General features: G+C 31.9%; 2 protein-coding genes across 3 annotated transcripts; one reads left to right on the top strand and one right to left on the bottom strand.

Moving 5' to 3' along the window:
• Positions 1-2,545: 2,545 nt before the first annotated feature.
• On the top strand, positions 2,546-17,779 carry LOC111709314 (tubulin polyglutamylase TTLL4). Of its 2 annotated transcripts, XM_023482951.1 has the most exons (22): positions 2,546-2,617; positions 3,391-3,433; positions 4,308-4,397; positions 6,140-6,247; positions 6,848-6,931; positions 7,025-7,095; positions 7,148-7,233; positions 7,334-7,371; positions 8,205-8,290; positions 9,382-9,424; positions 9,870-9,972; positions 11,178-11,275; positions 11,617-11,760; positions 12,155-12,263; positions 12,666-12,768; positions 14,560-14,655; positions 14,732-14,801; positions 15,389-15,483; positions 16,089-16,157; positions 16,426-16,471; positions 17,507-17,594; positions 17,636-17,778. In XM_023482951.1, the coding sequence occupies exons 1-21, from the start codon at positions 2,547-2,549 to the stop codon at positions 17,546-17,548; spliced, it is 1,695 nt and encodes a 564-aa protein (XP_023338719.1). In that variant the 5' UTR covers position 2,546; the 3' UTR covers positions 17,549-17,594; positions 17,636-17,778. The 2 variants fall into 2 exon arrangements, with proteins under 2 accessions (XP_023338719.1, XP_023338717.1); XM_023482949.1 differs by having other exon boundaries at positions 17,507-17,779.
• Positions 17,780-21,044: 3,265 nt separating this feature from the next.
• Positions 21,045-22,749, bottom strand: LOC111709313 (uncharacterized). Its single transcript, XM_023482948.1, has 3 exons — positions 22,575-22,749; positions 21,457-21,579; positions 21,045-21,290 (listed from the first exon to the last, which is right to left on the bottom strand). Exons 1-3 carry the CDS (start codon positions 22,710-22,712, stop codon positions 21,180-21,182), a joined length of 372 nt encoding a protein of 123 aa, XP_023338716.1. The 5' UTR covers positions 22,713-22,749; the 3' UTR covers positions 21,045-21,179.
• Between the last annotated feature and the right edge of the window lie 2,875 nt (positions 22,750-25,624).

Here is a 25,624-nt window from a genome sequence, read left to right as displayed (position 1 = left end):
TATATACATATATATATCCTGTAAAGAACCGGATGTATCCGGTTTTAATATCTATATCATATAAATTCATATTCATATATATCATATTAAATTAGTGACTTCTAAAAATGAATTGCAGAGTTCAAAACTCCTTTATTTCAAATATATTTTATAAAATGAAAATTCAACTTTTCAATAGAAATGTATAGCTAGCTGAAAAGAGATACGAATTGCTGGTTAGCCTCCTTTGATTAGGTTCGAGATACGGAACAGAGCTGTATCATTTTATTAATTGTTATTCCTTTGTTGTTATGCATGAAGTCGTTTTGTTTGCAAAAAGTATTATGACGTAAAAAGGGGAATTTTTTCTTTATGAACTGTGAATATTCGTATATATTCAAATATATAGTTGTCTTTGTTTGTTGCCAAATATACCAAATTTTGTGTGGCAACTTATATATGACCCCAGAGACGATAAAAATTGAAACATTTTGTCTGGTAAAATATGTCTATGTTTTATCAGTTTTGCAAATCCATTAATTTCAGCAGAAAAATCCGCAACATTTTATTTAACGTATCATGAAAAAGCTGCTATAAAAATAACAGTTTAAAGGTAAAATTGTTTTTACTAGAATAGAGACGCGAAACTCCCTAAACTCCAGTTCGTCCAGTACCAGTTTTAAAATTCGGTGATGGTGATGGACCAAACCTCTGTAGAGTAAAAAAAAGTAGATATTAATTCAATATTTTATTAAAAATAAATTTCGGTCTGGGTTGACCCTCGTCATTTCTAACGAAATAATAACTATCAAAATCGATGGTAAAAATGTTAAAAACCACAAGAAAATAAACAAACAAAAAAGATTGTTTAAAATAAATTGAAATGGGCTGTCAAATGGACAAAAGGGAAACCAACTCAGATCATGAGTAAGAAGATAATTTGCAAATACTCTCTTTTTAAGAAAATTATTATTCTTTGAGATTGTTTCTGTCATGAAGATTCTGTTTATATGTATAGTATATACAGTTGTTGACAGATAACAGCAACACACTAGACAAATCAGGGTAATAGGCCAGTCAGGATTCTGGTGGGGGATGTTTATTTTCCCCGGACATTCTTTCCCGGTAGGCCGCAAAATACACACACAACAGAGTAACCCCGTCTCAAGAAAATCGATAACAAAATCTTTATTTCCTAAATTTTTGTCTGGTAAAATATGTCTACGTTTTATCAGTTTTGCAAATCCATTAATTTCAGCAGAAAAATCCGCAACATTTTATTTAACGTATCATAAAAAAGCTGCTATAAAAATAACAATTTAAAGGTAAAATTGTTTTTATTAGAAAAGAGACGAGAAACTCCCTAAACTGTCCATGCATAAGCAGTTTTAAAATTCGGTGAAGGCGTTGGACCAAACCTCTGTAAAGTAAAAAAAGTAGATATTAGTTCCACATTTTATTGAAAATAAATTTCGGTCTGGGTTTATACCGTAGTCATTTCTAACGAAATAATAACCATCAAAATCGATGGTAAAAATGTTAAAAACCACAAGAAAATAAACAAACAAAAAAGATTATTTAAAATAAATCAAAATGGGCTGTCAAATGGATAGAAGGGAAACGAACTCAGATCATGAGATGGAAAGAAGATAATTTGCAAATACTCTCTTTTTAAGAAAATTATTATTCTTTGAGATTGTTTCTGTCATGAAGATTAAAAACCAACTGTTTATATGTATAGTGTATAAAGTGGTGGTGGGGGTCGATCTAATTTAGTATTTATATAGATAAAATATATGTATAGAATGCTAAGAGCAAAACTAAGATATTTTGAAATGCTCCATCTATTCATCAATCTGTCAAGCTTTCACAGTAAATAAGTCGGATAAATTGCTGTAGGAAGCCATTGAAAATGTATTTGAAACGTTTACAGCTAAAAACTGTAACAGAGATTTAAATTTAGTTAACGGAGTGTTTAAAAGTAAAAAATCTTGAATCTAGATATTTTTTTATTTCGGTTAAATTTCTTATCTTTTAAAAAGTTTACATTTTTCTTTCCGTTTTAGGTTTTGAGATATTGTTTACCGGATTCCCGTTATTTTGAAATACTGGAACACAAAATAAAAATATCTGTTCTGTCTTTTAACACAATTTTTCTAGTCTATTCTGTATACAGTACACTACAATAAGTATAATTAGCACTGGCATATTTTAAACCATGTTCGGCCTTCAGGTGGTTCAAGAAAAGTCATGGTGCTAAATGTTTTCTTGCATTTTGCAACTTTTTGATAAATAAAAAAATAAAATAAAATACATTACACATAGCCTTTAACGAAGCAAAACCGAACGAATTCTTTTAGAGAACAAATCTAGTAAAAAAGCAAATCCCAAGCTACAGATTTTTGGTAAATGCATAATTCTTGTTAGTTTTTTAACAATAAGAGACGTTTTCAAAACTAATTTGCGTTACCAAACAAATTCTTTAAGTTTAATTTAAAAACATTCTTGGTAACTCAAAATCTGTAAAAATTTTTAGGAAAAAGTAAAACTAAAATATTTTCAGAAATATGGAAACTGAAGCTGGGGACACATTTCCTCTTCGCTACTCTTTATTTCCCCATGTTCCTCCGTATATCAGGGAAATTATCAAATTTTCATCAGAAGAAATCCTTTTGTTAAAACTTAGTGTGATCAAATAGATTATCAAGTACAGTAGGTGGCAACAGAGAGAATTAGACCAAATATAATGACGTCACAAGTGTCAAATATAACAAGAAAAACGAAATTATCTCACATTAGTTGACACGTTTTCCAAGATTAAATAAAAAAGTGTAAAACAGAAAAAAAGAACACTTAAAATTGCACTTATTTTACTTTAATATAAGCACTTTATTCTAAAATTATCACTGTTATTAATAATTTGGTCAGACACAAAAACTGAACTGACACTTGTGACGTAAGAATACAGCTGTACTGAGAGTGTACAAGTTCTACGTTGCCATCTATTGTAATAGAATCTATTTGAGTGTGATAAACAATTATTTAAATATTATTTATTATTGTTTTGAGTAAACATCTTAATTGAGATAAAAAAACGTCAAAAACAGTTTTAAAATTTTGGAACGTACACAAGTTCACAGTACTTTTGTACTGTCTTTTTAAAAGTTAAAGAAAAAAGAACCAAGTATTCAGTAACCTTAGAATTCTAAATCTTCGAAAAAAATGTTGTATTAAATTGTTTTTAATAAGAACATTATATAAACTTATTAGTCTAAATGAAGTAAATTGGTTGAAATATTTTTTGAGGAAATCCATTATTACCCAAGGAGAGGAACATAAGTTAAAAAATGTGTGTTAAAACCCTGGGCAACGTCGGATACTCCAGCTAGTAATTTATAATCTTTTCCTTAGAATACTTCCTCATGGCCAAGTTTACAATCCCTCTCTACCAAAGGTATTAATTACTGCTTGAATTCCAAAATATTTCTTATGCATAGAATGTGATTCATTGTATACAGTGATATCCAGAAAACAAAAGAACAGGAAGACGACATTATATTAATATATTTAAGTATATTGGATGTCTTTTTAGAAAGCAAAAAGTTTACTAGACACTTATTAATTAGAATGGGTCTGTTTACAATGCACAGTTGCTGTGTCTCATGATTATTGGACTTTTAAATTTATAACTTAACAAAAAGTCGTCTTCCTATTTCAGAGTTTTCTGGTTATCATTTCAGTTTATAGTATATATATAAGGCAAGATACCGCCAAAAAAGTCCTTGCAAAAAAAGTTTCCGGAAAAAAGTCCAAAAATTTCACACTAACAAAGTCCTGTGGAAAAAAGTCCTTTTATTAAAAAGTCTCCGGAAATAAAGTCCTACCAATTCGAGACTTTATTTTCTAGGAAAAAAAGTCCCGGGAACCAAAACATAGGACTTTATTTCCAGTGACATTTTTTTCAAGTACTTGACAAAATTGGAACTTTTTTCTAAAGTTTTTATTTCCAGGTTTTTTTCCAGAAACTTTTTTTTCCTGGGACTTTCTTACATAGATTCATTAAGCAACCAAAGAAAGTGAACATAATAAGAATTTGTATACATTGAGACTTTATTTTCAAGGAAAAACAGTCCCGTGAATCCAAAATACAGGACTTTATTTCCAGTGACATTTTTTTCAAGTACTTGACAAAATTGGAACTTTTTTTCTAAAGTTTTTATTTCCAGGTTTTTTTCCAGAAACTTTTTTTTCCTGGGACTTTCTTACATAGATTCATTAGGCAACCAAAGAAAGTGAACATAATAAGAATTTGTATACATTGATTTTAGGAGCTAGCACAGTTTACATGGAACGCTCCTTCTGGAATCAGCCCCGTCATAGAGAATACGGTTACACAAGCGGGGTTTACACTAATACAGGTACTTTGTACACTGTACACTGTACACTGTACAGTCCCGTCATAGAGAATACATGTACACAGGGGGCGTTTACACTAATACAGGTGCTGTGTAATCTGTACACTGTACAGCCCCGTCATAGATAATACAGTTAAACAGGCGGGATTCACACTAATACAGGTACTTTGCACTCTGTACACTGTACAGTCCCGTCATAAAGAATACAGTTACACAGGCGGGATTCACACTAATACAAGTACTCTGTACACTGTACACTGTACAATCCCGTCATAGAGAATACAGTTACACAATAAATGTGGAACTAACATCTACTTTTTTACTCTACAGAGGTTTGGTCCATCACCATCACTGAATTTTAAAACAAGCAGGGTTTACACTATAATACAGGTACTCTGTACACTGTACACTGTTAATCCCGTCATAGAGAATACAGTTACACAAGCGGGGTTTACACTAATACATAATATTGATATTCACAAAACTACCTTACCCCATTCGTGAAACCCGGGTTTCAAAACTGGTTTTCACAATGATACCCTGTCTTAAGTTTTGGGCTCAGGCGGGGTTTACACTAATACAGGTACTTTGTACAATGTACACTGTACAGTCCCGTCATAGAGAATATATGTACACAGGGGGGAGGGGGGGTTCACACTGATACAGGTATCCTTTACACTGTACAACCCCGTTATAAAGAATACAGTTGCACAGGTGGGGTTCACACTAATACAGGTCCCCTGTACAGTCACATCATAGAGAATACATGTACAAAGGGCGGGGCTCACACTAATACAGGTACAGTGCACACTGCATACTATACAGTTCCGTCATAGAGAATATAGTCACACAGGCGGGGTTCACACTAATACAGGTACTCTGTACACTGTACACTGTACAGTCCCGTCATAGAGAATACAGCTGCACAAGCGGGGTTTACACAAATACAAGTACTCTGTATACACTGTACAATCCCGTCATAGAGAATACATGTACAGAGGCAGGGTTCAGACTAATACCTGGTGTACAGTCCCGTCATAGATAGTACAGTTACACAGGAAGGGTTCACAATAATACAAGTACTTTGTACACTGTACAGTCCCGTCACAGAGAATACAGTTACACGGAGCCCAAAGCTTAAGACAGGGTATTGTCATGAAACCCTGTATCGGAAACCGGTTTTCACAAATGGGGTTAGACAATTTTGTAGTTATCAAAATATTTTTAAAGAAATAGTAATTTACATGGTTCAATTTTTCCCATTGGCGAAAGAAGACATCATTTCACCTCCATTTCACCTTAAACAGAAATTATATCAGAAATATGTATTTGAAGCTGAATCAGCCCTGCATTAACCTTCAATCAGCTTGTCGAGTCAGGCATTCTTGAGTTAGGCAATACAACTGAAAAGTACAACTACAGTTGAGCAGAGTGTCTAAAGAATTTCTGGTTTCGACAAATTTTTATTTTCTTTCAAAATTATCAGAATCAGGGACAGTCAACAGAAGGAAAAGAAAAAAAGGAAGGAGAGAAACGATGAGAAGAAGATGTTTTCTGTATCAATTTTATCCAAATTATAAGATTAAAAATTCGAAAATAATAAATTGTTAAAAAGCTTAATTTACATTTTTAGTTTTATGTTCTATCCAATAGGAATTGAATTAATCCGTAAATCAGCGTAGGATGAAGATCAATGCTTGATCCAGAGATCCTTAAAACAAAAGTTCTAACCTCTGAATGTTTAGGGTCAGATTCGAAGAAAAGAAGATCAGCAAACTGGAGCTATCTGGGATTGTCTTCCTGTCACTGAAAAGTCTAAAGATGAAATCAATTTCGGAGATCTTAATGAAGAAGTAATTTTTTTTTGTAATTTGAAACACCAAACACCAGTTTAGTTCTGCTAATAAAGTTACATTGATTTGACTTACAGGGATTGTTGGCACGTCCGATTCACAACAGTATCCTGATAAGCTTTGTCCGAATAAGAATGATGAAGATATCCATGATGTATCTTTTAAAAATTGGGGTTTTCCACTGTGGTTTCTCTATGTGACTCTAATCAGTGACTTGAAGATTTCTTCCTGGAGGAGATTGTGATCATATTAACTACACTATTGATCAGTTATAGGGCACCCTTGTGAATTGTCCAAGCTATCTATAAATGAAGGTTCACTTGAGATTACAACTAAATGCTATTATTCCCAGTATACGCCCGTTGCATTGGGATTAAAGTTGCAAATATATTTTAGACATTTTGAATGCATTTATAGATGTTTTCAGAGCATTTTTATAACGAGCTTGAAACAGCTGCCAACCTACTTTAAAGTGACCCTCCAATTCAACAGTTATATGTTAATTTAGTAAAGAGTACTTGTGAAGCTTTTAAATGTGGGTTGACTTAAAATTACGCCAACAGTCCCTTTAATAATTAAATAAATTTAACTGTTATTTAGGTAAAAATAAATCAGTTTCCTGGACTTTTTATTTTGGGAAGAAAGGATAATCTTTGGCTGTGTTACGAAATTATGAAAAATAAGGAAATTATTCAAAAATTAAGTTTGTGTTTTTTTTTTCTTCCATATTTTAGATTACTGAATCCATTGCAAACAATTGAATGATAAAAACTATAGTTTGGACCAGAGCATTTTAATTTTCTTCCAACAACATATATACTACCGAGAGACAAGGATCTGCTTACTAGGTATAAAAATCAAAAATGTACTTAGAAAATTATATCAAATTTTGTTTCTCAGTGAGATGAAGAAAAAAAGAAAAGCGTGGATAGTGAAACCTCCAAACTGGTTTTGTGGAATAGGAATTAGTCTCATTGATGATATAAGTAAGTTACCAAGGGATATCTTTAATTTCACGACACCAGGGATATCTTTTGTCTCACGACAACAGGGTGAAATCTTTAATTTAAGAAAAACATTTTTCAGAAGAAATTCCTGATAAGAAATCGTCTATGTGCGTCCAGGTAAAAAAAATATATTTTTTATTATCTTTTAAATTATGGCTCGTTCTTTAATCAAAGATCATCCGGGAGGTAGATTTTTTAATTTCATAAAAACATGTTGATATGGCTGGGATCTTAAAAGGATTGTTAAGGAAAAATGAAAGGGGGTATAGGCTGAAACCTGAGAATCTCAGGAGTTGAACGATACCTATAAGACATCAATCTGATGTTCCTGTCTCGAGAAATTGGCATAAAACTGTGTCAACATGAAACTGCATCACATGACCAGAAATCCCTCCAATGGCTGTCCAGTATACTGGTCACGTGATACAGACAGAGACACATGACAATAATACTGCACTGCCATTGGTTTGAGTTCTGGTGAAATGTTACAGACGCATAAATAATAATATCAATTATATCTATTGAAAATGAAACCTTATTAAATTCAAAGAATAATGGGAGCAACCATGATATTCTCAGGCTCCTTTGGGATATCGTTGTTTTCAGATTGATTGAATATTATCTGTTTAATACTTCAAATCTTATACAAAATCTTACATATATACGTTTTGGTGTAATTTTGACATAGTTTTATATCAATTTCTCGAGACAGGAACATTAGATAAATGTCGTTCAACTACTGAGATTCTCAGGTTTCAGCCTATACCCCCTTTCATTTTTCCTTTACAGCCCCTTTAATTTGCGCCTCCATCCCCAGAATAGTGTCCGTTTTTTGAATTTTTTTGATTGGTTGGATTAGGACCGAAAAACTATTATTTGGGAACCAAATGTTTGTAAATCAATTTTTCCTACAATTTATTATTTTTTTAACGGTTATTTGTCATTTTTAGGAATATATTGATCGACCGCTCCTTATCAAAGGATTGAAATTTGATCTTCGATTGTATGTTCTTCTCACAAGCATAGACCCTATCAGGTTGGAAATAAATATTAATTTATAAAACACATATTTAACACAGTGAGAACCCTAAACTGTGGAATATGAAGACAACTTTTGGAGTCAACTTATGATTTTCGAATATTCCAACAAAAATTAAACAAATCTATTTTGCATTTAACTGATTTGCAAGAAGCTATTGGTAAAATCAGTTTATTTATAAAACATCAAAAACACATTAGTTTGCATAAATGTCGTCTTTCTGTTAAGTGTGGGACCATTCGGCACTTCCAATACGTGTTTTAAAAGTTTCTATGATAAAAAATCAAACTCAACCAGCACATCAAGTTTTTGAAAATATTAATTCTCTAGTTCAATTTAATTAGTAATTGTTTATGGTAATTTTAGAGAGAAAAAAATCATTTAAGCGATTGTATAAATTTATGTCAAACTTCGCAGATTGTATGAAGCTCCCTGTGTAAACCAAACATCCTTGAATATTAAAAAACGAATAAAAAGCTGCCAAACTCTGGCCACTTTTTTATACAGTGATAACCAGAAAACAATGGAAAAGGAAGGTACAACATTTAAGCAATTTGATGTTGTTTCAAATCAAATAATTTACACTTATTAGACACTTATTTAGTAAATTCGGTCTGTTTACACTGCACAATTGCTGTGTCTCATGCTTAAAAGTCATAACTTTGCTTGTCTGTTTGTTTGTTTGTATAATAAACGTCAAAACGGCTTAACCGATCGGGCTCAAATTTTTAGTATAGGATCTAGCGTGACTCAGGGAAGGTTTATGGATGGTCGAATTTTCAAAAATTTGCTTCTAAAAAAATTCAATTTTTATAAATTTGAAAAATTCAAGAGATTTTTTTTAAATCCTCGAAATTTTTGGTTTATTTTTGTTTTACAATGAAAACAAAGAGAATATGTACATTGTAAATAATTGAAATAGAAGATGCGCGCGAAGCGCCTTAAAAGCCAAATTATTCTAAAAGTCGCCTTTTTCAGAATTTTCTGGTTATTATGTAGAAACAAAATCTGCACGAATGTCTACTTGTAAAATATAAATTAAAACTAAATTTAATTTAGATAATTTTTTATATTCATATTTTTTCAAGGATCTACATTTATGAGGATGGTTTAGTAAGGTTTGCGACAAAGGTATATAATTTGATTTTTTCATTCAGTTACAAAAGTAGATACATTTTAAAAATCATTAATGAAAATTAAACCATAATTTTAAATAAATTTTTTATGTATGTTGTTATGTTGTTAGGAAGTTTCCCAAAGGTGACTAACCTAAGTGACAATTTCCAAAGTGGCAACATTCCTAATGTGGAATTTCCCAAGCGATAACTTCCAAAATGTACATTAACGGTTAGGTTAAGCCTTCTTAGCCTCCGCAGGCTGTAATGGAGGCCGAGCGCTGCCCTGCGTCTAGAACAGGTTAGGGGCAGAGCGCCGCGGCTAGAACAGATTAGTGAAGTTGCTATTTGAGAAATTGCACAATTGGGAAGTACCACTTGGGAAAATACTCTTGGGAAGTTACCGCTTGGTAAATGCCTTTGGGAAAGTACCTAACATTGTTTTTATTACGTATTCCCAGGCTTACAGTAACAGTCCTGATGAAATAAAAAATAATTTTATTCATCTCACAAACTTCAGTGTTAACAAGAATAACGAGGAGTTTGTTTACAACGAAAACCCAGGTATTTAAATGGACTGCTGCACAACTATTTTAAAGTTCACATTTCTGTGAATACCAAGGGTGTGGTGCAAGGAAAGTTAATTGCGGCCGTGTATACTCTGCGTACATATTGAAACCAGTTCTCTTTGGGCGGAATTTGTAAACAAGAATAGATGCATGTTCGGTTAGTATCCGAGGAGGTTAAAAGCATTAAATTTGATAATTTTGATAATTCACATAATAGTTTCCTATGACCAGAATATTTCATTGATTTTTTTATGTGAAAGATGGATCCCATGTCAGGCTGTAACATCCGTCTTGTGTTTACATTACCGCCCAGAGACAGTACACTGCAGTACAAAAGATGCGTACACTTTTAAAAAAAACTTTCCTTGCATTACATCCTTGGTGAATACTAACAAGTCCAAATTACCTCTAAAAAGATGTTCTTGTGGCCCGGAATGATCAAAAGTTTTCTAATATTATAGAAAGTATCATCTTCATTGGTTTGAAAGGCTTAGATGAAATCCTAAATTCTAGAATCGGGGTTTTATGTATATTTTGAATAAGTAAACAATTACTTGAAGTGTCTGGCTAGTCATAGTAGTTGACATGAGAGTGCAGTGTATGGTAAAGAAATTCATTTCCCTTTACGCACATTAAACCATCAACATAGTTTTTGTGTAATATCGACCTCATATATTTTAAAGCGTTGCAATTACTTGACTTGAAAGGACTGTAACCAGGACGTCTTAAAACCTCTCATTCTATTAAACAATTCGTCGTTTTTCAACCGTGAAAACTGTTTAACTCTGTTAATTTCTCCGTTGCTTTTGGAGAAAAAAATGCACACATAATGATAGCAGGGCTGAAAAAAATCAGATTTCAAAAACAAAAACATGGATTTCTAGTTGATATTTGATTCGACAAAGTATTTAATGGTACCGTTGTGAACTGGACATGTCACTTAATCAATGAAGGGTCACTTAAAATTACGTTTACAGTCCCTTCAAAGAAATGTAATAAAAAATCGAGAAAAAAAGCGACAATTAAAAGTCAAAATCGAAGATGGACAAAAAGCACCCTGGACGCTTGATTGTATTAATATTTTCTTTTAATAAAGTACAGAATATAAAGTATACAACAAATAGACACCAAATCTAAATTCCATCAATAACTACTTATTTATCTTTTTTAAACATATGTTTTCAACATTAATTCATCCAGGGGATTATGAAGGACACAAATGGAATCTAAAAACCCTTTGGAAATATTTTGATGAAGAAATAAAAATTCCTTGGAAACCAATCTGGGAGGATATCAAGGTAGGACTAAACCAAGGATGGATTAAGGTAGGATTAAACCAAGGAAAAATTAAGGTAGGATTGAACTAAGGAAGGATTAAGGTAGGACTAAACCAAGGAAGGATTAAGGTAGGATTAAACCAAGGAAGGATTAAGGTAGGATTAAACCAAGGGAGGATTAAGGTAGGATTAAACCAAGGAAGGATTAAGGTAGGATTAAACCAAGGAAGGATTTAGGTAGGATTAAACCAAGGAAGGATTAGGGTAGGATTAAGCCAAGGAAGGATTAAGGTAGGATTAAACCAAGGAAGGATTATGGTAGGATTAAACCAAGAAAGGATTAAAGTTGTATCTGTAATCAGGATATATGCACGAAGACTGTACTCTGCGGACATGAGCATATGAGCAAAGCGTTTAATAAAACAATAAAATCAGATTATAATTGTTACAAACTTTTTGGATTTGATGTTTTTATTGACGCTGATCTCAAACCTTGGATAATAGAGGTAAATAAATAAAATTAAACTTATGAAGGGATTCTTTGTCCCAAACTCTGATATTCTTATCCCTATATCTTCGCAACCTGATGGTGTAAACCTTTGATATTTCATAATTTCACACTTAGATCATTCTTCTAACTAATTTTATAGTTTGAAATATCTAAGGTCTACGACATTAAGTTTCAGAATTTGGGACAGTTTCTTTCGATGAAAAATAAGTGAGCTTATTTGTAAATCAAATAATAATGTTCAATTCTGTTTTAAGAAATTAGAATAAAAATATTTATTTTCTGTTTTCCTTGATCAAAGTTTTAAAGGGTACTATTGTGAATCTTTGCATGGAGGGTCACTTCTTATTACGCGAACAGTTCCTTTAATTCACCTTTTTATCTTTTTTTAGGTAAACAACATCCCTTCCCTTCACACGAACACAATCGACTCCTTCGTCAACTATCCGATGGCCGCCGAAATGTTGAATATTGTCGGGTTTCACATACCTAAGGTGCTAGGTGGGTTTCCTTATATTTAATCTGTTCTAAATAAAATCACCAGGGCCGGGGTCGGAATTATTGAATAACTAGAAATTAGAATTCTTCTCATGAGCCGCTGAGAATCGGTTAAACCAAGCTTACCCACAGTGGGCGGCGTTGACATCAATACAATAAAGACGACTTTTTCAATTTAAGCTTTCTTCAAACAACAAGTAAAAGAAGCTCTTAATTAGTAGCTTCTCTTTGTTTCCATGCTTATGTGTATTCATGCTAGAAAGCTTGGTGGAAAGTAAAAATTTTAATCGAAAGTCGTCTTCATTGTATTGATATATTTGACAACGACTGTAGTTTAACTCTTCTCGAAACTTATTTGTGTTTTTAGACAAAATTTTAAACATTTACTTTATTTTGTACATCTAGGCAATAAGAGCTACAAGGCAGTTGCTGAGAAACTGGGCCTTGAACTGCCTTCCTCATGCTTTGGCTTCAATCCTAAGCTTTATACAAGGCTTAAAACTGATAGGTAAAACCTGCCTTTTCTGATTCATAAATCTACTGATTAATCTTAAACTAGCTTTTCATAAATCTACTGATTAATCTTAAACTAGCTTTTCTGATTCATAAATCTACTGATTAATCTTAAACTAGCTTTTCTGATTCATAAATCTACTGATTAATCTTAAACTAGCTTTTCCAGGAAATCCACTCAATTCAGAATTATTAATTACCAGACTTAAAACATTCCCGTCGTTTTACAGAGGCAAATCGGTCAAGGAGTTCATGACTTATGAATATCGGACATACAATGAAACATACATAGATTATCACATGAAATACAGGGCGAGTAACAAAACGGGGTATGCGATGTTTTGCACAAAATTTTAAATTTGTTTTTTGCTTCGGAATTTATATAATAAACATTAAAAAACGAAAAAAAAATCAAAAAATCTTTTTGAACAATTGAAAGAAATTCACGAAACTATCTTTTTTAAACAGTAAATTTCTTAAAAACTTTATGGGAAAAGGTTTATTCTATTCGTTAAATTTAAATTTTCTAGATAAACATTTTCCCATCAATTCTTTAAAGAATTTAATATTTTCAGTGTCCCTAAAAAATTTTGAATTTCTTACTTACATGTTAATGTTTTTATACTTAAAATCCGAAACAAACAAAAATTATGTCTGTTTTCTCATACCCTTCCACCCTAACATACTGAAACCTATTATATTTGACAAATTATGTTTATTTGCTGCAGTTCCAGTCTGCCCTCTGCAAACAAACAAAACTAAAGAAACAATTTGAAAACAAATGTATAACAATTAATCTACACGAGAACGTACATATTGTGTTTGATTGTTAAGGAGAGTTAAGCTCTCTAAATAAGTTTTAAGCATTCTTTCCTTGCTCCCTTCCTAAAGAACCTGTCAGCTCTTTCAGTTTAATTTTCAAACTTTGAGATATCATTTAAACATTAGTTTGAGAGGGAGAAATTTTTGGATTGAAATTCGGTTAAGCCGGAAAATCCTAGGCTTAGCCGGATGTCCAAAAGAGAAGTTTTGACCTTAGCTGGAATTAGGTTATAAAGTTTATCTTCGGACAATATCATTCAAAGGTTCCCAGTTCAGTTTCCTCCTGAATTTTTAAGAGAGGTTTTTCATCTCTTAAGATACAGTGGAACCCATACAAATGTGAAATAGAAACACCACTGTTGGGTCCAAGTTATATTTTTGATTAGTCCAATGAACATGAAAAACAGAAAATGTGAAGATATATATTTAGAGATAATGTGAAGAGATATATTTAGAGATAATGAGAAGAGATATATTTAGAGATAATGCGAAGAGATATATTTAGAGATAATGAGAAGAAATATATTTAGAGATAATGAGAAGAGATATATTTAGAGATAATGTGAAGAGATATATTTAGAGGAGAAATATTTAGAGATATATTTAGAGATAATTAGAAAAGATATATTTAGAGATAATGAGAAGAGATATATTTAGAGAAAATGTGAAGAGATATATTTAGAGATAATGAGAAGAGATATATTCAGAGATAATGTGAAGAGACATATTTAGAGCTAATGTGAAGAGATATATTTAGAGATAATGTGAAGAGATATATTAAGATGTAAAGAGAAGAGATATATTCAGAGATAATGTGAAGAGACATATTTAGAGCTAATGTGAAGAGATATATTTAGAGAAAATGAGAAGAGATATATTTAGAGATAATGAGAAGAGATATATTTAGAGATAATGTGAAGAGACATATTTAGAGGTGAAGAGATATATTTAGAGATAATGTGAGAGAAAATGAGAAAAGAAACCAGTATATCTCTGAAGATCTGAGTAGAGAAGAATATTGTGAGAACATTCTACAAGATCTTTTACCTTCCGACCTAAGGTTTTTTTTGTTTTAAAAAACATTTTACAAAATTGTATTTCAAATTATTTATATATTCAAAATAATATATTTTTAGAATATTGATAAACAGTGAAGATGAATTGTCACAAACATTCCAATGGACGAGAACATTTCCGAGTATAAAGGTGAGGTACAAATTTTCACAAATCATTCTCCGAAAATTGAGACTGGGCTCGATTTAAAGTGGTGCCAGGCCCCGGCCCTAATAGTTATACTTTATTTGTGGCCTTGAATATGAAGATTTCAAAGTTTAAAGGCGCGTGTCTCTAGCTTTATAATCATTACAGATTTTAACTTCAAATTTGATTCATAATGGTTATTTTTTTAATGGATTAAATTCAGAGAGAGCTGTTTTAATATTTTAGTGTTATGTACTAGGTAGCTTAGGAAATAATTTTATAGTAAAAAACTAGCAATTGGGAATCCAGCTTTGTTAGGAAATATTTTTTTTTTAATATTCTGATTATTTGAAATATTTGTTTTCTAGAATTCTGATTATTTGAATTAATTGTTTTCTAGAATTCTGATAATTTGAAATATTGTTTTTCTAGAATTCTGATTCTTTGAAATATTTGTTTTCTAGAATTCTGATTATTTGATATATTTGTTTTCTAGAATTCTGATAATTTGAATTATTTGTTTTCTAGAATTCTGATTCTTTGAAATATTTGTTTTCTAGAATTCCTATTATTAGATATATTTGTTTTTCTAGAATTCTGATTATTTGAATTATTTGTACACTCCCTGTTACTCTGATCGACTGCTTGATGCTTGGGAAGCTAAGTATGGAGGATCTAAACAAACAAGGTCCAAAATTTTAATTCTCAAATTATAATATCTCATAAACCTGCGAGATCTAAAAAAAATTTATTTTGCAGAATTGAAAAAAAAACTTTTAAACGAACACACAATGTTAATTTTGTCTAATTTTAAGAAGACTTTAAATCTTTTAAAAAATATTATTATTTTACAAAATTAGTATTTTTATACGCAATCGGCATATTTTTGTTTCATGCTTTCTTTTCTGTAATTCATGTAAAAATAGTGATTGATTGCTAACTGTGCTTTGTAAGCCGTAAAGCTGCTCTGAGAATGTGTCCAACTGTTATGGCTTCCCCTCAGAAGATAGTCTAATTTTTTTAACAATTTTTTTTTAACTAAAGGTTTACGTTTTGATACAGGATCGTCTTTTTTTTAATAAAAACATTGAAGCTGATAATTTACTTTTTAAGTTTCCATTTATCTGTACTCTGTAGGACGGAAGCTGATAATTTACTGTTAAAGTTTCCATTTATCTGTACTGTGTAGGACGGAAGCTGATAATTTACTGTTAAAGTTTCCATTTATCTGTACTGTGTAGGACGGAAGCTGATAATTTACTGTTAAAGTTTCCATTTATCTGTACTGTGTAGGACGGAAGGAATCCAGATTATTCGAGAACTGTGCGCAAACAAGGAACACCTAGAGGCCCCTCAAGTCGGGTAATATTTAAATACAACTTTTATCAAATTTATATAATCTCAAAGGGACTGTTCTTTTAATTTCAAGTGATCCATCAAGTAAAGGGTTCCACAACGGTTCCCTTTAATCCTTTATCTGATCAATAATGTGGAAGATATGGTCATTTTTCTACCATAAAAACTGTGTCATATTTTTGTGAAAAACCATTTTCGGAACCGGTGAATCGGTAATGACGTGTCACTTGAAATTGCGTCTACAGTCCCTTTAATAAGAAAATTTTTTCCGTAGATTGCGTTCAAGCCGAACTAGTCGATACGATTTCACTCCGACAAAGGAACATAATTAGATAGATAGAGAAAATATACAATTTTTTAAATTAACTGTTTAGTTATTTTTTTTGCTCATTTAAAAAAAATATAAAAAAGGATACAAGAAGTATCAAAATTCGTTGGCAACCCATTGCTGACTCTTAAGTAAAATAAAACATTATTGCATGTTTGTAAGAAATTGAGTTTTTGTCACAAATTCAAATTTTCTAATCCCTATATCTTTTCAAACTGAGGCCGAATTTAAAGAATTTGAGACGCGGCTCAAATATGGTTGATTCCGCATAAAACTGTATCCAATGTGCAAGATTTAAGCCGGCTGGGCTCTCAATTGAAACCAGTTTTCGGTGGATTTGAGACGGGCTCAAATTCATTAAATTCGGACTCTGGTGGTGTAACCTTTGATATTTCAAACTTAGATTATGTGATATAACATAATTCTAACTTTGTAATATCTAAGGTCTACGACATTGGGTTGGAAAGATACAGGGATGAGAAAATAAGAGTTTTTGCGACTGAGACTCAATTTCTTTTGCTCCATTAAATTCTCATGAAGTGTTATGAATTCTTGGATCTTAACCAAACTTTTTTAACATTTTCAGCATAAAGGGACTGTCAACGTAAATTTAACAAAATCCAAGTTAAAGTCCGATTCATTATGGTACCATTTAAACCTTTGTCCCAGGGGAAATAATGGAATAATCCGTGTCTCAAAATAGATTATTTTAAATTGCGATTTTCTATCAAATTAGCTTGCGGTTTTAACGCATTTAAATATGGGTCCTTTGAAATTACGTGGACAATTCCTTTATAGGAAACGTTTCTTTGTCACAAACTCTAATTTCTAATTCCTATATCTTTGCAACCTTATGGCGTGAATCTTTAAATTAGACTATTTGATCATTGTTTGAAATATCTAAGGTCCACAACATTGCACAGATATATTAAGGATTAGAAAATCAGAATTTGTGACAAAGACGCAATTCTTTTACAAGAAAAACATGAACGCAGTTTATTATTATTTTTAAAAATTATGTTGCTAGGCTAAATTTCGACCCAATTCGCAATTCTTTGATTTTGCATGAGTGTGATAAACCTCAAGATGTACAGATCAAAGTATTTCTCTGTTAAATTTATCGGAATTTATTTATAGAAAAGTATTTCTCTGTTAAATTTATCGGAATTTATTTATGAAAAAGTATTTTAAGTTTGACCCCAATTATCAAAAGTTTTTTTGGGGCTTTTTCTTTATGATTATGGTGTAAAAAGAGAGTGATCTAGAGAAATTTTTAAACTTTAAATTGGTGTGATCAGCTATTTTTATATTTCTACAGTGGAACCATAAAACTGTAAAGCTGGAAGACGACATTTAAACAATCTTATGAAAGTTTGATGTTGTTATAGAACGCAAATAGTTTTACCAATAAAGCTTAAAAATAAACTAAATATTGGGTCTGTATGTACAGTACACAATTGCTGTGTGTTTACTTTCATGTTTATTGGACTACTTAAAATCTTAACTTGAGTCTAAGAGTCGTCGTCTGACGTAAGAAATTGGAAATTATCTTAACGAAAAAGAATGAAACTCAAGAGAAAATAAAATAAGATCTTAAACCTCTCATTGTTTGTGGGTAACTCTGTAGTTTACACTCTTTTTACTTATTATAACCCTTATTAATGTTCCTATTTGAAAACAGCAGTGATAATTAATAAAAAAAAATGAATGATTGCCGTCTTTCGTCTCCTTTTGATCTTGAATGCACTGTAAATTTATAAATTTAATAATATCTTTAAAAATATTGAATTTTCTAGTTTCTCTGATCGATTATGATGTGACTCTGGGACCGAAGATGAAATAAATTTAAGCTAGTTCTCTAAACTCCCTGCCACCTTAATTTCCGATTCAAATCCTCATGAATCTTTAACTTTGAATCGGTGATTAAGGATTTGAACCGGCGGTATAGGTGGTTCAGTGACTTCTCTAATTTATCAAATTCGGTCTCTTATCAACTTTAAATTGATGTAATCATTTTTATAAACTTTTAATGGAAAAAACAAATGTGTTATTTAGAAGACATTATAATATTAAAACATGAATGCAATTTTGTTTTACTTTCTCTACCCAAACAAAAGTCAAATTTTTACACTTGTTTTTAAAATTCATCTTTCAATAATTATGACAAAAAGAGTCAACTTTTTCATTCTGTATTTCAATAGAATTAATGTGCAATTCAATATTTTAGATAAGTTTATTCAATAAAATTTTTTCGATTCTGGTATTATTTAGTATTTTTGGAAAAAATAAACAATTTAGTCAAATTTCAAAATCCCTCCTAGCATATGTTTTTTAATTAAAATAAAGAATCAAGAGAAAAATAATGTTTGTTGGATATCACTGTATAGAATGAACCCTAGATAGCTAGATAGCTTGTTTTAAATTTAAACAGTTTTCTAGTAACATTTTTATTCTTATAAAACGCATGCAGACAAAACAGCATAAAAGAGTAAAAAACGCAAGTTTTTTGTTTAAAGGTCAAATTGTGATCGAAAGTCATAGTTCTCTGAGATAAGGAACGAACTGTATAATTCGCGTAGATATTTGTAAAACTTAGATTTTTGTTTGAACCTTTTAAAATTCCAAAAACTTAAGAAGTTAAAAAAGTTATTGCTCCCCATTATAGTTCAGTTTAGTTTCCATATTTGTGCATAAACCATTTTTAGACCATTCGATAACTCTTTATGGCTCTATAAAATTACAGTAAGTATTTAGCAAAAAAATTCAATGCAAATATTTAGTTTTTATCACACCGATTCAGGCCCTAACATCTCTACAGTTAGACCCATTAAATTATGGACTAGGAAGACGACATTTAATCATGTAACATTTATGTGTGTATTTGAAGTTATTGAAAAGCAAAAAGTTTTACCATTGCATTGCATTGCATTGCATTATTGGACTACTTAAAATTGTATCAATTGAGTCTAGAAATGTCTTTCCATTTCACAGTTTTATTGGGCTCACTATACTAATAGTTTTAATTTACGTAGATTTTGTAATGTTGATTTTAAGTGTGAATAATGTTTATATACTATATATACCATGGTGTTAAAAAAACAGAATAAAATTATGTACATAAATGTTGTTATTTCATATACTTAAGTTTCTTGTATTTTTCAATTCATTCAATATTTGTGTTTGTCTAGATTTACTTTACAGGGTTACCAGTAAAGGATGAAACTATAAAGACGACCTAGACCTCAAAAACTATAAAGACGACCTAAAACTCGAAATACAAAGACGACCTAAAACTTAAAGACTTCAAAGACGACCTAGAGCTCCAAATGATTTCAAGATTCTGTCATAAACAAAGTCTATTTGTGGCTGGTTTAATGCTTGGGCAAAGAAAGAATCAAGTTTAGATTAGCAAGGAATCAAAAATTTAGGGAAACAGACAGTTTTACATTCCATTACAGTCGTCTCTGAAGTCTCATATTTTGCGAGTAACACTTTGTCTGTCAGAAGAAAACCGATCATTTTTTTCGTAATTTTGAACTTATCGAGAGCACTTAGAAACTACAAACATTTTCTTAGAAATAATGAACGAAATGTCGGGATATAAAAATTAGTTAGATATCCCTGTAACGTTTCATTCATAATTTCGAAAGCAATGTTCGAAATGTTCGAAGTTTTCGGTCGTGATCGATATATCAGAATAGGAACTTTTGTGTGGAGTATCAGCAATCTTGAAAGCTTGATCTTGATTTATAATGTGGGCACTTTTAAATTTGACCACTCAATCAAAGGTATCCCTGCAGGGTATGACCACCACGGAACATCGAAGAAGAATTAAATTAATATGCTGTGCCCCTAGGGTGGGGACGTCCCCCCCACTTTCTCTGCCCCCCCCACGGGGATTTAAGGGTTCTGTCAATACTACAGAAAGCTATGACTTTCGATCACAATTATTAAAATCAAAAATTAAAAATTAAAAATTAAAATCAAAATTATTAAATTAAACAATTAAACACATAATTTTTTGGCATTTTTTCCTTAAACTTTTTCGTCGGCATACACATTTTGAATGAATAAGTATATAATAAACAAATCCGTAAGTCAAAAGACTGTTAAGGGGCAACCCGAAATAACCAGAGTGAGCAGCATTCGGTTTCTTCTATTTGAAATCAAAAGTATTTTGGGTTGCCCCTTAAGCCGCCATTGATTTAAATGCTTGCTTTAAACAGCGCAAAAGTTCTGATTTCAGAATAAAGAGAAGTAAAAGTCGTCTTCTTTAATTTTCTTCAAGCCTCAAATACTTTCGAAGTTTGATTTTTAAAAAATCGAAACAGTGCTACAGCGTTTACTTAGAAACTTGATGTTGAACTATCTTCATTTAAAAATTTAAAATTTAAAATGAACAAGGGTTCATTCACAGAGTTCTATAAAATGATTAAAAAATCATATTTTGACAGACGTAGAACTTTCTATTCTACTATATTACGGTCCTTAATTGTAAGGTTATACCCTCAATTTAAGGAATCTGTTTCACATTTTAAACGCTTAATTTTATTGTTGAAAACAACTTTTGTTTTTCATAAATCTTTATTTTATTTTTCTATTTTTAATAACAAAATTGCACTGGGTTTTATGCTGAGTGGTCATCACAAGTCCAAAAAGTCCAACATTTGAAGAAATCAACAATTTCCTAAAATGTGGAATTAAAAAGCTACACAGCCAGATGGTCCACAAAGTCCTGAGGGTCCAATATTTCCCGAAGCTCCGACTATTCCAGTGAAAGCAGTTCCAACTTGAGCTTGAGCAGATAGGACCTGCAAAATACATTTATAAAACACGTGGAGAATGTCGAAAGTCGTCTTTTAAGGAACTATCGTTAAAGGTCGTCTTTACAAAGAAGACCTTCCCCATTCACAACAGTACTCTTTAAACCGGCTTTAGTCCCTTAAATTATAAAATAAAATAATAAACTATATTAACCTGTGCTTCAGCAGCAGCATGTTGGGCAAGACCCGGAACTTGAGGAGCTACAGGAGCTGTCTGAGCTCGTTCTTGAGCAAGAACTCTCTCCTGAGCTGCAATAACTTCAGCTGCTCCTGGCACCTAAAAACTTGAGGATAGAAGTCGTCTTCTAAGCTATTCTTTTCTTTTAACGGAAACTCTAATGGGGATTTTAAGGAAAGATTCCATTGTCATTACTCCAAAATGAAACAGAAAAGTAATTTTTTTACCTAATGCGCTAATGAAAAATCAAAAAATGTTGACCTCCCCCCCATCCAGGGTGCCCCTGAAAAAAATGCCCATATGTGCCACACATTTTTAGGAGGCATAAGGGTAAAACTAGATGAAATATGAAATTCTAGGGGAAAAAATTAAATAAAAAATCTAAAATTATTTTCCGAAATGGGCGAGCCATTTTTGGTCTTATTTGACCATTTTTGGCTAAATTGTTACAATTCTTTTGAAATCCAATTTGGAAATCATTTAACTTAGTTTTAACGATTTTTGACAGAATTTTCAAAGAATTTTGTTTTTGATGGTCCAAAATTCAAAATATAGGTAAAAAATCACGTTGTTTTTACACATTTAGTCAGCTATAGCGGGGATTCACAAAAGTAAAAAAAATGTCAAACAGAAAGTTTGACAATTCAGAATTACCTAAATATTTTTTTAATTAAATAGTGTAGAGGCAAATATTTTAGGTTTTGGCCAAAAACATCTGTAATAAAACAGTTTTTGGTGCAATCTTCTTCCTAAACTTGGCCAAGCACGAGAAGTTTAGTTTTTAGTGTTCTAGTTTTTCTCATAGGTTGCATAATTTGGCCAATTGGACGTAGTAGGCGTAGAACGAGACAGTGAGAGAGCTTGTTCTACACCGACTACGTGTAATTCCTTTTGTCTTCTGCCTCAGGGTTATTGTGAACAAAACACGCATAAATCATGAAAAGACGACATCTAGTGTCCTATCTGTTATTTTAATTAATCTATGGTTTAAGTCCACAATAAAAGTAAAGTAACCCCCGCCGCCCCCTTCCTTTTTATTGTCTTGTGATGGGTAGCTTACCCTCAACATGCCTCCCCACTTGTACCCTATGTACCTGAGGTACTTCTAGGGGTGTAGGTCCACAATACGGGTAATTTGGGCAAACTTCCTCTGAAAGACCTGCAGGGTAGGTGGACTGTGGTGCCCCTGCTACCATAGATAAACACAAGGATGCAAAAACCAGTCTCAACATCTAGAAATAAGAGAGTTAAAACCAGTCTCAACATCTAGAAATAAGAGAGTTAAAACCAGTCTCAACATCTAGAAATACGAGAGTTAAAACCAGTCTCAACATTTAGAAATAAGAGAGTTAAAACCAGTCTCAACATCTAGAAATAAGAGAGTTAAAACCAGTCTCAACATCTAGAAATAAGAGCCTTAAAACCAGTCTCAAAATCTAAAAATAAGAGAGGTAAAACCAGTCCCAACATCTAAAAATATAGAGAGTTAAAACCAGTCTAAACATTTAGAAATAAAAGAGGCAAAACCAGTCTCAACATCTAGAAATAAATTTATAACACACAGTTTAAACATATAGGTTTATATGATCAAAACCCAGAAATAAGAGTAGTAAAACCAGTTAAAACATCTAGAAAAAAGAGAGTTAAGACCTAAAACCAGTTTAAGCATCTAGAAATAAGAGAATTCAAACCAGTCTCAAGTGTGTAGACCAGAAAATGTAGAAATTGTGTAGACCATCACTTTAATTGTGCATGCATTGTTTTTAAGTTGCATTATATAGTTTAAATTATAATGTGTAGTTTGCAATAATAACTCTGTATTATGCAGAATTCCTGTTTAAAAACAAAAGAAAGAAAAACCTGCTTCCCAAAAATGTACATGGGCAGGCCTTGGTGGAAACAGATACAGGGAAAAACAATTTCAAAGTGGTGGAGGGTGAGGGGGGGGAAGAGTTGGCTAAAATTGTTTATGAATTGCACTACAAAACTTCCCTTCCCTTTTTTATATCTATAAAATTCTATAAAAAGTAACAACAATTTATAGCTGTATCTACTATCTATGTGTATACTTTGCTTGTCTGCATGTCTGTTTGTCTATCTGTCCGTTTGTGTCCAATAAACGTCAAAACGGCTGAACCGATCGGGCCCAAATTTTTTGTGGGACCTCGCGTGACCGAAGGGAAGGTTTATGGATGATCGAATTTTCAAAAATGTGTGTATATCGAAGCGCCCTAATATTGAAAATTATCAATTTCCTTGGGCAGAAAAATAGGACAAAAAAAGAAAGAATGAAATAATGAAAAGAGGAAAATGAAAAGCAAACTAGATATACAGAAAAACGAGGAAATGGAAAAGTGAGAGAAAGGAAAAAAAAAAGGGAAAAAGAAATCGTATTATTTTTCCCAACAGCATGTTTTAACAAAATTTTATTAATTTTTTTTATTTGTCAAAATTTGTCACTGTTTGCAAGAAAAAGAAATTAACAAAGGTGCAGACAACTATAAAAATCAAATCCAATACCAGCTTGAGTGCAAATATTTAAAAATTAGCAATGGTCCAGGGCAATTTTTTTATGAACAATGAAGAATCAATTTATTGAACATCAAACATTCATTGCATTTCCAGATTTGGACTCTATAGGCCTTTTTCTGGTATGATTCTACATACACATATATGCAGACTGCTATGAAAAGTTGCATCCATTTTGATACGATGAGGACCAGAAAACTCTGGAATAGGAAGACGACGTTTTGACTCAACCGTTGACTTTACATAGTCCAATAAACATGATACACAACAATTGTGCAATTTAAACAGTCCCAATTAATTTGTGTTGTACAGGGTGTCCCACGATGACAGTTGGTGATTAGTTTTGAATATCTTCTTCCATATATTATATTGGATATTAAAGACATTTTGCAGTTTATTTCGTTAATAAAACATCTTTTCCTCAAAATTTATTTTCCTTCAAAATCAATTTTACTAAAATATGATTGCCATATAATAGTTTTATCATTCTCTTTAGTATAAACACCTTAACTGATTATGGAAGAAGACATTTTAAACTATTCACCAACTGTCAAGTTTCATGGGACACTCTGTACCAACATCAAATTTAATTTAGCTATAGCTATTGTACATTTTTTCTGGTTCTCAATCACACCTCGAAAAATATCTATAAAAGTTTTTTATATTAACTTGCTGCAGTTTCCAATCAGAAGCTAACAACACAGATAATCAGTAGTTTGAATAGACGTGTCGCTTTTTTGTGATTCTCATCTTTTATTTATTTTACTTTGTTGTTGAAAATTTTTTTTAAGTAAAAAAAAATGGATTTTATAAGTAAATTCTTATAATCTAATATCTATATAATTCAAGGAGCCAGAAGATCCCCCCTCTGACTCCCCCTAATTGCCCTAGGTGTGCTAAACATTTTCCAGGGGGGAGAGGGGTGGCTATGAAGGCTCAGTCCTTGGATCAGAGAAGTCTATATTTTCCAGGTTTTTTTTGGCCCAAACGGACGTGCTAAGATATCCCCCCCCCCTCCCATTAAAAGAGGAAAAATGTAAGCCCCCACCCCGGGACAAATTCCTGAATACACCCTTTTTTTAAATTATAGCATTCCTTAGTTCATTCAGTGCAAGTTATTGTAAGTTTAATTAGTCATTAGTTCAATCGATATGCCATCAGACGAAATCTTCCGAAAACGGTCGTCTTTGTTTTTATTTTCAAGTCATGAAACCGGTGAAGAAATTGTAGCGGCATTGTTCTGTAATAATTTCCAGTCATCATTGGAAACTTAAAAAGCTTGTTATAAAACCCACGAACCTAGAGCATTTGATATTAAACTGCTTGTTTAAAGTATTCATTTTTTTTGATGTAGCTTAGCTTTGTGGTGATTTTTATTTCTTTTTATGTACGCACTTTGGTATATTTGAAACCGTTTTCTAATCTAGGATATTACCAAGTTATCTTCGACAAACTCTTCATGTTCTTCGTACTGCATAGTCCGAGAGAAAGAGTTTTGGACCCGCCCCCTCCCCCATCATAGAAAATTTACAATTAGTTTGTATTTCAGGGTTAGTGAGGTTAAATAAAATTCAGTGCCGCGACTAGGACAGGTTTGGGCCGGTCGCTGCGGCGT

The sequence above is a fragment of the Eurytemora carolleeae genome, unplaced genomic scaffold (genome assembly GCF_000591075.1).
Source record: "Eurytemora carolleeae unplaced genomic scaffold, Eaff_2.0 scaffold315, whole genome shotgun sequence".
Lineage (NCBI taxonomy): Eukaryota > Metazoa > Arthropoda > Copepoda > Calanoida > Temoridae > Eurytemora > Eurytemora carolleeae.
Note: the sequence above shows the minus strand (reverse complement) of the source record. Positions and strands in the feature narration are given on the sequence as shown.